This window comes from Arachis ipaensis, chromosome B5, assembly GCF_059453495.1.
Source record: "Arachis ipaensis isolate K30076 ecotype BB chromosome B5, ASM5945349v1, whole genome shotgun sequence".
In the NCBI taxonomy this organism is placed as follows: domain Eukaryota; kingdom Viridiplantae; phylum Streptophyta; class Magnoliopsida; order Fabales; family Fabaceae; genus Arachis; species Arachis ipaensis.
Genome location: NC_142440.1, coordinates 25,493,723 through 25,507,765, shown reverse-complemented (window position 1 = coordinate 25,507,765; position 14,043 = coordinate 25,493,723). Strand labels below are relative to the sequence as shown.

General features: G+C 32.3%; 2 protein-coding genes across 4 annotated transcripts; one reads left to right on the top strand and one right to left on the bottom strand.

Annotated features, from left to right (window-relative positions):
* Positions 1-900: 900 nt before the first annotated feature.
* On the top strand, positions 901-3,684 carry LOC107643365 (ADP-ribosylation factor 2). The gene is made up of 7 exons (XM_016346982.3): positions 901-1,085; positions 1,423-1,582; positions 2,037-2,107; positions 2,241-2,360; positions 2,925-3,043; positions 3,169-3,250; positions 3,423-3,684. The coding sequence occupies exons 2-7, from the start codon at positions 1,435-1,437 to the stop codon at positions 3,426-3,428; spliced, it is 546 nt and encodes a 181-aa protein (XP_016202468.3). The 5' UTR covers positions 901-1,085; positions 1,423-1,434; the 3' UTR covers positions 3,429-3,684.
* A 1,680-nt stretch (positions 3,685-5,364) lies between these two features.
* On the bottom strand, positions 5,365-10,145 carry LOC107643364 (type 2 DNA topoisomerase 6 subunit B-like). Of its 3 annotated transcripts, none has more exons than XM_088487860.1 (12): positions 10,009-10,145; positions 9,752-9,900; positions 9,576-9,656; positions 9,448-9,474; positions 8,984-9,089; positions 8,815-8,890; positions 8,090-8,110; positions 7,630-7,826; positions 6,992-7,136; positions 6,658-6,850; positions 6,237-6,367; positions 5,365-5,842 (listed from the first exon to the last, which is right to left on the bottom strand). In XM_088487860.1, exons 2-12 carry the CDS (start codon positions 9,861-9,863, stop codon positions 5,540-5,542), a joined length of 1,392 nt encoding a protein of 463 aa, XP_088343986.1. In that variant the 5' UTR covers positions 9,864-9,900; positions 10,009-10,145; the 3' UTR covers positions 5,365-5,539. The 3 variants fall into 3 exon arrangements, with proteins under 3 accessions (XP_088343986.1, XP_088343985.1, XP_088343987.1); XM_088487859.1 differs by having other exon boundaries at positions 9,752-9,851; XM_088487861.1 differs by lacking the exon at positions 10,009-10,145 and having other exon boundaries at positions 9,576-9,671; positions 9,752-9,778.
* Between the last annotated feature and the right edge of the window lie 3,898 nt (positions 10,146-14,043).

The following is a 14,043-nucleotide window of genomic DNA, read 5'->3' as shown; positions in this document are numbered from 1 at the left end:
TTTTATCCAATCTTAGAGTTCACTGTATATTTTATTTTCTTAGCCAATTAAGAAAATTCATTAATTATATTCAACCATATTAAATGTAAAAAAAAAAGTTAATCACAACAATTACTTATATAGAATATATTAAAATATAAAATATATATTATAATTAAGTTAAATAATATATTTATTTATCTAAAAATATATGACAACTAATTTTTAGTATACAGCTAATTTTTGGTATATTTATTGATTACAAAAAAATTATTATTTGTATACTAAAATTAGTCATTATGTATTTTTATACACATACATATATATTTTATATTAATAACTAATTTTGATGGCCAATGAGTTATAACTCAAATGACATAGTCTCCTTATACTCAATTAAGAGGTTGAGGGTTCAAGTCTCATATCTTTGGTATAAAAAAAAAAAAACTAATTTTGATGGTTAATTTTGATATACATTTTATATGTTGTATTAGTTATTATAGGGTAAATCACAAAAAATGTATTCTAATTATTTTGGTGTTTACAAAAATGCATCTAAATTTTATTATCGACAAAAATATCTTCAAATGGTTTAAATACGTGACAAAAAGTCTAATATTAAATATATATATTCACAAAAAATACTTTAGAAATTAAATTTTGATGCGCTTTTTTGTATGTATGATTAAAAAATGAGATATTTTTATTTTTAAAATTTGGTGATTTTTCTAAGTATATATTTTTTATATTTTTTATTAACAACTAAAAATCATTTTAAAAAATAAAAAATTAAATTTTCATTCAATTTTTTATGTGTATTTTTTATAAAATTATTTAAATATTTCTATAAAATTTTGAATCAAATACTGTTAAATACAAAAATCTTTTTCTGTAGAGGTAAGTTGCAAAAACAAAAGAATGAAAGATTACACAACAATGCTTGCAAAATAAAATCCCCCATTTTTAACTCGTTGACGGGTCTCTCTCTTTCTCCACATAATCGCGTTGCTGCAAAGCATTCTTTTCTCTCTCTCTCTCTCTCCCTCTTCTCTCTCTCTCTCCGAACGTTCTGTTTCCAGATCACTCAAGGCTCTCATTTCCCAACGGTATACCCTCTTGTCCTCTTCTCTTTATCTCTCTCTCACGCACACAAATACCAGTGTTTAGATCCGATTTGATTGTGTAAGAAATGTTGTGACAATCTTGAATTTTGTTCGTTGCCAACTTATTTGCATGTTTCGTGGATTTTTTAATTTTAGTTTTTCCACGTTGAGTTTGAGATCTAACTGAGTCCAATGGCTTTGAATACGATTTAGGGGAAAAGATTGAACTCTCTGATAAAATACCTTTTTTTCCTTAATTGTGTTTCTGAAAATCGAATAAAAAGTTTCATATTTTGGGTCTTGATTTGTTTCTTTCTTGTGTGTTTCGTTCTATCCACAGGTTGAAGGAGAAATGGGGCTGACATTCACAAAGCTTTTCAGTAGGCTCTTTGCCAAGAAGGAAATGAGGATTCTCATGGTGGGTCTTGATGCTGCTGGTAAGACCACTATCCTCTACAAGCTCAAGCTTGGAGAGATCGTCACTACAATTCCCACTATTGGTAAGTTTTTGAGGCTATGATTCACGCTTATTCTTGCTAGATAGCCATATATCAATAGTTTCCCTTTCAGCATTGGAAATAATGTGAAGGCATTGATATTTGTTACTTAACATCTTATATGGTTAGAATGTATCTTTGATAATTTAGGATCTAACTTTATTAGACTTGTTTGTGTTGTGATATATTATTTGAAACAAACGTATTGCTAAATCTGTAAACAAACATTTCAAAGGGAAACATCGCATCCAAAAATACCATGTTGCATATATCAATTGCTTGCAACATAGTACATTAGATTTGCTGTGAGATCATGAATTTAAAGCGATATGACCACCATATATTCTTGAGAAACTATGTTATTACTTTTAAACAATAAATAAATAATGCATAACTGTGTGCCTGTGTGGCATATTTTTGTTTCTTGTTTGATGCGCTTATTCATTAATTTTTTCAGGGTTCAATGTGGAGACTGTTGAATACAAGAACATTAGCTTCACTGTTTGGGATGTTGGTGGCCAGGACAAGGCATGACGATTGATTCTTATGCATTCTTGAAAAAATTACAGTCAAGATATTCAATGCATTGCATAGCAAATTAACATAACTTGGCAAAGTTGCTTGGTGCCTGGTTGCTGAATACTTATGTTCTCTGTTGCAGATCCGTCCATTGTGGAGGCACTATTTCCAGAACACCCAAGGTCTTATATTTGTTGTGGACAGCAATGACAGGGACAGAGTTGTTGAGGCCAGAGATGAGTTACATCGGATGTTGAATGAGGTACTTTAGCTAGTTTGCTATTTCCTGTTATGCCATGCTGCCTTATTCATATTTGTTAATGGTTTATACTAATCCCACTTTTAGAGTTGATTTGTTCTGATTTATGATTGACTGAGTATTGGGTATGGGAACACGTTGAGACCAAAAGGAAGGACCTGTAAATTTGTAAAGTTAGAAAGGTTTTAGAATAACAATATAATGTTGACCATTGAAGATTCTTCAGTGAAAGTCCCAGAATTTTCAGAGATTCTTTGATGTCAACATGTCAATAATTCGTGACCATTAATCTTGTAGATTAGATACTCATTCTTTTTGATAGGCATAATCTATTCGGGAAGAGGAAATCTTTATTGAACAAATGATTGATTTGTGATAATTCTTGTGTGATGTCACTATAGCATATAGTTTGGAAGTTGAATAGCTAGTTCTTTCATGTGAATTGCTTTTGATTGATTGCCCTATATATGTTGATATCTACTAGTGTCATGGCAAGGATCTTGAGTCCCATTCTTTTTGCTTTTTCTGTTTAGGTATTCAATTTTTCTTTTTAAATCATGTTTTCAGGATGAACTGAGAGATGCTGTATTGCTTGTGTTTGCCAACAAACAAGATCTTCCTAATGCAATGAATGCTGCTGAGATTACTGACAAGCTGGGACTCCACTCTCTCAGACAACGCCACTGGTATATATTTTGACAAGGAAGCATTTGTTTCCTCCCCCGCACAACAAGTTTAGCCTTTGTTTTTCCCTCCCAGTTTTAGGTAGCTATGCCAGTTTTGATCCAACATGCTCTTTGGGTTCTTCCAGGTACATCCAGAGCACTTGTGCAACATCTGGGGAAGGCCTTTATGAAGGTTTGGACTGGCTTTCGAACAACATTGCCAATAAGGTAGTTGTTAGTTTATGGAAAAGTGCATTCATGCATATTGATGTTTAAACCTTTATTATTATTATTATTTGGAATGGAAAAAACATAGCACTATTCAGAGTTGGAATTAAAAAAAATATAGTTGGAATTACTAACATAACTTTTCCCCCCTGATTTTCTATTATTGTTACAGGCTTAATGCTTTTGGGGAGTCCTGTGGATCGGTGATTCTGGATGCAGGGGTGAATATTATCTAGCTTTTATTTCTTGGTCCTCGTTGGAAACCACCTAGATTTGTGTTCATGTAATGTGTTTTTGGACTTGGTGGCGAAAATTGTGTTAGGAATTTGTTTCATGGATGTGTAATACTTGTGAGCAATGTTGGGCATTGTTGCAATGTTCATAACTGTAATGGAGACACTAATTCAATGTGCCACCCCGTTTTGATTTATTCAGTCTTTATCTTGCTCGTATATGTAGTTTCTTTCAGTTCGTGCATTCTAGTATGCGTATCCCTAGGAGTTAGGAATGCTATATTTGGTCCAAAGATGCATTTGTCGTCTTATTTTAGAACATTTTAGTTTTTCTTTTTTCATTTGTCAGAAAATTATTTTGAGAAAGTAAAGACTTTTCTCGGGAAAATTATATAGAGTAAATGCCTGATTTCTGATTATTTTCTTCAGGAATAAAGTGTTTCCTAATTATTTGAAAATAAAAAATACTATTTATACACTAAAATTAGCTATTATGTTTTTGTATATAAATATAGAGTATTTATTCATTTTGGTTTCCAAAGAATTTTGGACTAGACACTTTAGTCTCCAACTAAAATTAATTATTCGATTAGTTTCTAACAATTAATTCCGTCAGTCACTTAGGTTTTTTGTACTGTCAATTCTAACGGAGGACAAAATGGTTTCTAGCAATTCTAACGGGATAAAATGGTCCCTAACCCCTTTATTCGGAAACGACATTGTTCTCTCCCAATTTCCATCATATCTCGCATAATCCTAATAGTCTAACACTGCAACTTCAATGTTCACAAGAAGAAAAATCTTCAATTTGTTCTCAACTAATTCGTACTCAAGAAACTAATGACTATATCTCTCAACTACTTGTTATCTTCGATAGATCCTATGAATCTACACAACAAGTCCGATCTATTAAGACTCATCATCGTTATTGCCATCTCCCTCCCCCTCTGTCCGATCATCTCCATAGCCACATTGTTCACTACTCCGATTGCATCCTTCAGCTTCTTCTCCGAATCAATATTTAGTAATCGCTTCAATTTTCATGAGCGGCGACGACGACATTGCTCGCTGTACTGATAGCTTGAATACGAGGTCGAAGCTGTCTGCCAGCTTGGACTTCGGGAGAGAAGGAATGAAGTACTCGAAGTCCATTCCAAATGAGAATTTGCATATGATGTCGAAGAAGAATCTTCTCATGATGTCCTAATGTCCAATAATCTATATTGCTTTCTAGAAAATGGAAAAAGGTGTGCCCTTAGGGTAGTTGTGGAACTTGGTCTTGAGGATATGGTGGACGTTGTCGGAGTTGGAGGTGATGCTGTTATCAGACATGGAGGTGAATACTTTTGGTGGGTGAAGTGTGAAGGAGGTGGGTGTACCAGTCACAGAGATTTAAAAAGTGTGTGGTTCATGACATGTTGAGGTAGGTGCGATATGCGTGACAGTTACACCATGATCTTGGAGTTGAAGAAGAGGAAGGAGAAGATGGAGAAGAAGTCTGAACGAGGAGAGTATGAATATTAAAATTATGCAAGATAATGGAAATTGGGAGAGAACGACATTTCTGAACAAAGTGGGCAGGAACCATTGTCTCCCGTTAGAGTTGTCAAGAACCATTTTGTCCTCCGTTAGAACTGGCAGAACAAATGACCCAAATGACTGACGGAGTTAATTGTTAGAGATCAATCGAATAATTAATTTTAGTTGAGAACTAAAGTGTTTGGTCCAAAATTCTGAGGACCGAAATGGATAAATACTCATAAATATATGTTTTGTTTAATATATTTTATACTAGTAGTTAATTTTGGTGAGCAGGTAACAAAGTTATTTGAAAATCTCAAATCGGCCTAGAAGGCCACAACCATTAAAGGAGTGAATCAATTTATTCGAAGATTCTATCTTCGTTTTAAGCTTTTCAACATGTATATTAAATCTGTTATGAATTTGTGTTCAGCAGTACCTTCTGTTTTATCTTCTATTCAATCGAAAAATAGAAAAACCGTACTCTAATTGTCCCGTTGATGAAACTTCTGGTACACAGTTCTATTTTACAACCTCAGAACAATTGCAAGTCCAAATCATCTTCACCTTCTTCCATGTCGTTTTCTTCAAACTCCAATTCCTGGGCACGATCATCCACAAAAAGGGAGGGTGCAACTTTGTTTTTGTGGGGCTTCTTGTCGTTCATCTCTATAACTGAAACTATCCTCTCTCTAATACAATTCTCCATATTTTCAGTTCCAACTACTTGTGACTGTAATCCAAGCAGAGAAAAGCATTCTTCCTGGAAATTTAAGTCACTGGAAGACAAGATCAGCCCAGCAATTGTTTTTGCAAGATCCGGGGCATAACTTCGAACCTGAAAGTGAAAGAAGCAACTTCTTATTAAGGTCATAAAGCTGACCAAATGTAATGTAAGGCCACATCTTGGAAACTAGTCGCCAATACTCAAAGATAGTTCAGATTACGACTGAGATGGTGAAAAATTTCATATTAACAATGGCATAATGTAAGATCGAAAATTAGCAGAGCAGAATATCTCCAATTGGCATATGTTATGAAAAACCTTAGATTGATCCCAGAGAGAAATGCCAAGCAAGAGAGAGGGATTGTTTTCTCTATTTTAATTTTCTTTTATAGAGTGGATGAGTGATTGACCAATTAAAAAGTTATCACAACCACCTCTTATAGTTACATAACTCATTGTACAACAGAGAGAAAGCAAGTCAACACAAGGTCATAAAAGAACTCACCTGAACTGCATGTGAACTTAAAAGAACTCCTGCATGCTTCTCCTTCAAGTCATCGAGGGAAAGTTTAACAGCTCTTTTAACAAGATTTCTCTCAGTATGAGTAATCTTTCTTGGGCCCGGTATCACAGTCTTAACAATACGTCAAGGAAGCATATCACCAGAAATGGAACAGATAAGCATTTTAACACATCACATGAAAATCTTTAGAATTGTGTTCATATTGGGAAATACGTAGGGCTAGCATATTTTCTTACCAGGGAAGAAAAAGTGCAATTTTAACAGAGGCATAGAATTGCCTGTTTCTATGAACTAAATTTGGCTAACATAAAAGAATCAAATATTTTCCAAGATAAGAAATTTTTCTGTATCTAAACTGTATCAGATAAAGCCAAAAAAAATTATCATTTTAATGATGGATATTGTTTATTGTACGAGTGAAGCACAATATCAACGTGAGTATCTCTAGTCAAGTTTTCCCATTCTAGTAAAGCAAGACGATCTTGCTGCACTATCCCCCCTAGTTTCAAACCATAGCTTTTCCAGTCAATGCCTTTCAATGTCTTCATAAGTGACTTAGAGACTGTACCAGGGGAAAAGTCCTTGAAATAGAAAACCTGATATTAAACATTGTTATCAACTTATCATCCATTTTAAACAGAAAAGAAGCGTGTTATCGTGCAAACTAGTTACTAGATAAAGAAAATCTAAGATATAAATGAACTAAAACATAAAATCCAAGAGACTTGTTGAGAAACCTCTGTTTTATCACCATACTTCCTGAAGCACTCAGTGTTGTCTACTGGCATGTTACTTATTATTATGACTGCCTCCATCACCAGTTCATTATGCTGATGGTTTTCAATGCTGCAAGCTACTCCACTCCCAACTTTGAGCTGCTCCCTAATAAAGTTTCGAGTAGATAATTCAAAACATATTAATACTATGGCTCAAGACTCTAGAGGCTCTTTATTATATAAGCATAGAGTATGCTTAAAGAAAGTAAACAAAACACGATAAACAATTTCTTGCTCTCACTTCTATATGCAAAACAACTTTCCTACAAAATTTGACGGATCCAGTCCAATAAAACAGCAACATGTTATATTTAATGTACACATCAATGTCTTATGGATCACATGTAATAGAGAACATTTTGGATTCATTAGGTAACAGATTATGACACCGTATAAAGAATTGACAAGTACGCAGATGTACATACATATCCCATCAACAAATTTTCAAATTCGAAGTATCGCAAGCAGAGCAGAAGTATCTTTGTTAAGTGACTAAGAGAGGAAAGTGAAAGTCTAATATTTACTCAATCTATATAAGAAAATGAAATTATATAATTCTAAATGAAAAACAGGAATCTGAATTGGTATTATGAATTTACCAATTTGGAAAGCAATAGTGGCACTTGTTACTTAAGGTATTTCCATGCCTTAGTACATAATGTTCAAGGCCTGACTTAAGAAGATCAAGATTTGAAGCTGAGATTGGTAATTCCTTGTCCTCATTTGCAAGAAACACCTTTTCATATCTTGATCCAGGTACATCACAATCTTCTGCCACCAAATGAGTTGCAACGTTCTGGACGAGAAATCAAAGTGAATAACAAAAACATTGCCACCAAAAGCTTGATAAAGATTCTGCATTAAATTTCCATAACTGCTTGAAGTGTAGTTTGGAAATTTAATTTGGTGGATTTGTTTTCTTTGCTGCTGATCACAAATGAGGTAGAGGAAAAATGATGTCCGATAGCAGCACCCACTCACGGGAAGTTCTAGTTATTTGAAAGAATATTGGAACATTTGAGAATAGTAGAATACCATAAATATGGCAGTTTAACTTACAGGAATACTTAAAATCATCATCTGCAAAAAATCAACAAGTAAATAAATAATTAGCAAAAATATGAGGAATTCCAAAATACAGCAGCACGCGAAGCAGGGACAAAACATTATCAAAACAACAATAAAATCCTCCGTGCAAATTTACTTCAATTTTTGTATGCAGTGAAGAGAAAAATAGGGGTAGCAAACTCATATTTAGTGAAGCTATCTTAAAACCTCTTCGTAACTATATTTAGCAAATTCATATTCTTGGATTTCTTAACTAGCAATATTTGATACCAAATTGCTTTAGATAATACCCAGTGGAGAATGGCAAAATATACCCAATAAAGCCTCATTGGCTTAACTACTTAAGTGGTCAGTTGCCCTCGAATACAGTAATACTTAAAAGATTTGTTATACCACAGACCAATATTAGTTTAAATCAATGAATGTAACTAACTTTAACCATTGGAGTTTAGTTAACTTCTACCAATATACTCCCAATTCCATAAAAAATTTGTCCCAAAAGAGTCTTGTTCTTGGTTCACGCTTCAAATTTAGCATAAAGAAAAGTGTATCAATTGTTATTGTGCTAGGACTATCTACATATGTGTAGCAAAACATAAAAAGTTGATCAAACATGTTCAGATTGAAAACGTTATCTCACCAGAATTTGCATTCATCCCAAGTTTTTTATTAACATAGTGCATAAATTGATTAGATGAAATGGTGCAAAACATTACCTTCTCTAAAAACTGATGAATCTCAGCCACTAAGAGATCAATGCTAACAAAAGATGAAAGACATACTTCACTGCCACTGCAAAAAGGCCAAACACAGTTATTGAAAAAGAAACTTAATAAGCAACTAATGAATTAGTATTAAATTAATGTATTCAAATGACTTTCGTACCTGAATCTTGCACCATTTTTTGTGTTTGAAGTTAGCCTAGTTATTTTGGAAGAATCACTTGCTTTCAAGTTTATCGTGTAGTTATGTATCTCAGTATCACTAATACCTACAATTTCCATAAACTACATTTAGATTCTGATGACAAATATATTAAACATGGTAACGCTATTAAATAATTGAAATCTATTTCAATGTTATGCCACGATGTAGAACAATTATACAGAATAGCACCCTATCCACATGGTTGATGAAAATTGAGGAGTTCATACGACAGATACCTAAGAGTAAAACAATTTTTCTTAGAGGCTTATACAAAAGGCTTACATATTACCTCTGACATTACGAGCACTTGAATAATGACGCAGATAAGAAAATAGCTATCGTTCCCAATTTTCGCTTGACGTGTATGCATATATTCAGTGAAATCGAAGCAAAACTAATCATGAGAAGAACATTAAACTTACTCGTGGTTTTTATAGAAAGCATTCCATCTGTTTTACCAGCATCAAATATAAACATCTCATCAATAAAATATGAAAATTATGTAGATGTTTTTTCCTCTCTAAAATGAATAGTCCAATTATTAAGTTACCCCAGTTGTCAGCATCATCGTTGGAAGAAAACCTCAAACCTTGAAATTCCTCTAAGCAGCTTCCATTTCCAGTATCAGAGACTACTCACAAAAATTCTAATATTATAAAATAATAAAGAGAGGAACAAAATTAGAAATTAAAAATCACGTTAATAGTAAAGGTTTGTGCTCGTTACTTGAGACTCGAAGAGAGGAAGACGAAGATCGAGAGAGAATCACCGAGAGTCTGCAAATCTGCTCAGACAATCGGCATCTCTGAAACGCTGAAGATATTAACTGAAATCGCATACTCACAAGTTATAATTAACAAAACTATTGGCATAATCTGAGAAGAAAACGAAACTCAGTCAAATTGTGCAGCCAAGAGAAAAATCAGAGAACACAAAAAAAAAAAATCAACAATTCGCAGATAAGAGAAGAAAGCGAAGCTCACGTGTAAGCTTAAATTCTGAACCGAAGAGAACTCCATTCGGAATTACAACACACACACACACACACACACACACTCTCTCTCTCTCTCTCTCTCTCTCTCTCTCTCTCTCTCTCTGAAAATGGCGCGCATCTGAGCACGGTTTTTTTTTTGGACCTGAAATATGGACTTCCTCTTCCTGGGCATATGCAACAATTTCCTGGGCTGGACTTCCTCTTCCTAAAATATGGGCTTCATCTTTCTCTTTATTGTTTTTTTTTTGGTAAACGTTGTTATTCTTTTCTTCTTGTAAGGAATTATCAAAATGCAAAAGGGTTACCGTCGAAAACGGAAACTGCCTATATCGAAGAGAAAATATTCGGTATAGTCCTTAAAATTACGTTCGAGATTTAATTTAGTCCTTAAAATTTCAATTGTCTTAATTTAGTTTTTAAACTTTTTTAATTATATTAGTTCTTACAGTAGTTTTTATTATAGAGTCAATTGAAAAGTTTAAAAATTAAATTGAGGTAATTGAAACTTTAAAGACTAAATTAAGGCTCGAGTGTAACTTTAAGAAACAAATTGAGTATTTTCTCGAAATACACCGTTGTGGTTATTTTACTGTTACTATATTGAGGTGCTTTTTTTTTAATTAGAATATTGAGGTCATTTTTGTTTTTTAATCATAAAAAATATACGCAATGTAAATAAAAAAAATTTACCACAAAAAAAAATAAAATACAATAAAATAAAATCTAATATAGATAAAATAGAATAATTAAAATTGTACATGAATGATGTTAAGCGTATTTAATTATTGAAGTAAAATAAAAATTAAAGGGGATGAAATAAAAAAAATAAAAAATGAACATATATTTTAGGTAGCATTTTTTCATTAGACGAGTGTTAGGGGCCATTGGATTTTGTAATTTGTAGCCATCAATTAGCTATTAATAATATTTTTAGTGGTGTGAAATTATATTTAATGTTAAAAAATTATTCATTTTTCTTTTGCTGGCTAAATAGTGGCCAGATTTTAATAAAAGGATTTGGATCCTCTAAAGTTTGAATTTCACTTTTGAGAGTAAGATTTGATCTCTCACTATTTATTTCATATGTGGGATCAAGAATAAATATGAAAGAAAAATCATTCAAGGGTAGAAAGATCACACTTTACTCTCTAGAGTGAAATTCAAACTTTAGAGAATTCAAATCCTTAATAAAAATGCTGGTCCATAGACTTTCTCTTTTCATTGCTTCCGTGCTAAGGCTTGTGTTCGGACTATGATTTCGTGGCTTTGAAAATAATGGTGAAGAGATCACAATGTAGTTATTATCACAAAAGCTAACATTTCTACAGTGAGATATCGCACTTTTGTTCCGTTTTTTTTTTTTTTTTAATTTTTGGCTTTTTCGGGTGAAAAAAATCGACAAAAAAAAATTTACACTGTATAAATTCACCAAATTTGGCAAACCAAAACTAGCGTTCAACGCCACAAGAGGAGCACAAGGACACGGATTCACCCAAACTGAGCCCAAACACTCAACTAAAGTGGATCTAAGCGTGGCAGTACAACAAGGTAATTGATTGTAGAATTGATTGGGAGTAACGAGGCAATTTAAGAATTATTAGTTACTTTTTATTCTAAAATTTTAAATTATAATTAAAACTGAGTAGGGGTTTTATCGAGATCACAAATTCAACAAAGTTAAAATGTTTATTTTCTGTCCCGCAGAAGAGAATGAACGTTATCATAAAGAGCTTATTAAAATTAAAAACGACATATTCTCATCTCTTAAATTACATTTTAAGTAAGAGATACCACTTATATTCAAGTACATCCTTTTAAAATTTTAACCATGATTTGATTACTAAATTTGATATGACTTTGTGTTTCTGTAAAACTTAAGATATGGCTTCCGAAAATTTAGGGGCACATACTTATAGTAAATTTGATGTGAAAGCATGAATGCCTGGCTTAGAACGGTTTTGGCGAGGTATTGCAAATACATTTTTTATTTATATTTTTTTTTTTGGGTATTCTTTTTCTATCTATATTTATTATATTCTATTTCTATTAATTAGGCCAAACCTAATTGTACTCATATACTCATCACAAATATATTATGGTGAATTCTCGTGTAAAAGCATTTATGATTTCTACACATGTAGTGTGATGGTGGCCACAGCATAGAGTGCCAAAAGACTGAGATGTAAAAAGGTAGGTGCAGGGACAACAGTTATGTGGGAACTGTTCATGCACAGATATCAAAGTTGATGGAAGCTTAATGTTATTGGTTAACACAAGTTATAGATCCTATAATAAAATTTATGCTAAAGTATATTTTTTGTCTCTAAAAGGTAATATCTTTAAGTTTTATTTTGTTTTAATTTTGTCTTAAAAGTTTTCGATTTATATTAAATATACTCATAACAGCTAATTTTTCAAAAAATTTAAGACCAATTCAATAACAATATCATAAGAACAACCTTAAACACAAGAAAATCAAGCATAATTTTCATGCATTATTGTTAGATTGATCTTAAATTTTTTAAAAATTTAGCCGTCAAGAATATATTTGATACAAATCGAAAATTTTTGGGACAAAATTGAAACAAAATAAAATTTAGGGATATTTTTAAAACTTTTGCCAAATTTTAAAAACAAAAAGTATACTTTACCCATAAATATTTAATAATAAGACTTTATGAAATGGATTTTTTTTGTTTGTAATCTTTGCGTAGATAGATAAAAGAAAATTGAACAGAATAATATTTAAAAAAGTAATACATTTCAAAATTTTAGAAATACAATTTATATTTAATACATCACAATATATATATACTAAAGTAAAATACAATTATACTTATAACTGAAATGCAAAATTTTGACATACAAAATATATTACCTGTGTATAAAATATCACAAATTATATTTATATTTGATTAATTATTATTTTAATAATTTATATTTAATTTTATTTTTAATATCAAACTTTAATTAACTAAAACATTTTTGTTAACTTCATTTGTATTTATATTTAAAATAATTGAAATTATTATTTTTTCATATTACCATAACATAGATATATATGACATTTCATACTTGTTCCATTCATTTGATCAAATATTGAATCTAATTTTTAATTTTTTTTCTTTATTTTTTTTATTTACTCTTCATCCAAACATATAAAAAAAAAAGAGGAATGCTAGGGGGCCAGCAACTTATGTGATTTGTAACCATCAAATAGCCATCATTGATGGTTTTAATGGTGTGAGATTGGTGTGAGATTTCATCCAATGGCTCACTTTTCTTTGCTGGTTACATGCTAACCAGAATTTAACAAAGTTGCTGCCCCTAGATTTTTCCTAAAAAAAAAATTCATTTTCTTTTTAGTTCATCCAAACATATAAAAGAATTCATTTTCTTTTTAGTTTTTCTTATTCACATAACTTCTTAGCAAATTTAAAACTTAAATGCAGAAATTTCAATAACACTTTTTTCCTAATTATTCAAATCAAATCTCTAAACTATTCAGACTAATTAGTTATCAGATTACTAATTTAACCGATGAATCATATTAAAACTATTCATTAGATCATAATTAAATAATCATATCATATTCAAGGTTCTGAAAATTAGACCGGACCGGCCAGTTCGACCGGTTTAACTGCGAACTGACAATGCAAACAGTTCGGTCCTCCTGCAGAAACCGTCCTGGAAAGAACCGGCAAAGAACCGGCGAATCGGCCAAAAACCGGCCGGTTGAGCCGAACCGGTGACCGGTCGGTTCTGCATAAACAACGCCGTTTTATTATTAAAAAAAAAAAAAAAAGAAACCCTTAACCTGACCCGACCCGTAGAGCACCATGCAAGCCTGCACCCCAACCCCCCCCCCTTTCTTCCCCCGAATCTGAAATTCTGAATCATATTCATCTGCGTGAGAGAAGAGAACAGAGAAGACTGAACCCTAGCCGCCCGAACCTAGCCTGCCACCGCGCCCTCCTTCGTCGCCACGGTCACCGATCAACAGTGCAACCGCCGTCGCCTGGTC

Bases quoted from the DNA above. Each gene is read 5' to 3' on its own strand.
- LOC107643364 (XM_088487859.1), bottom strand. From the start codon at position 10,044: ATGGAGTTCTCTTCGGTTCAGAATTTAAGCTTACAC. The intron at 9,852-10,008 runs GTGAGCTTCGCT...ATGCGATTTCAG, and splicing joins TTCAGAATTTAAGCTTACAC to TTAATATCTTCAGCGTTTCA. The intron at 9,657-9,751 runs GTAACGAGCACA...TTTTGTGAGTAG, and splicing joins TTCCTCTCTTCGAGTCTCAA to TCTCTGATACTGGAAATGGA.
- LOC107643365 (XM_016346982.3), top strand. From the start codon at position 1,435: ATGGGGCTGACATTCACAAAGCTTTTCAGTAGGCTCTTTGCCAAGAAG. The intron at 2,108-2,240 runs GCATGACGATTG...TCTCTGTTGCAG, and splicing joins ATGTTGGTGGCCAGGACAAG to ATCCGTCCATTGTGGAGGCA. The intron at 3,044-3,168 runs GTATATATTTTG...GGGTTCTTCCAG, and splicing joins TCTCTCAGACAACGCCACTG to GTACATCCAGAGCACTTGTG.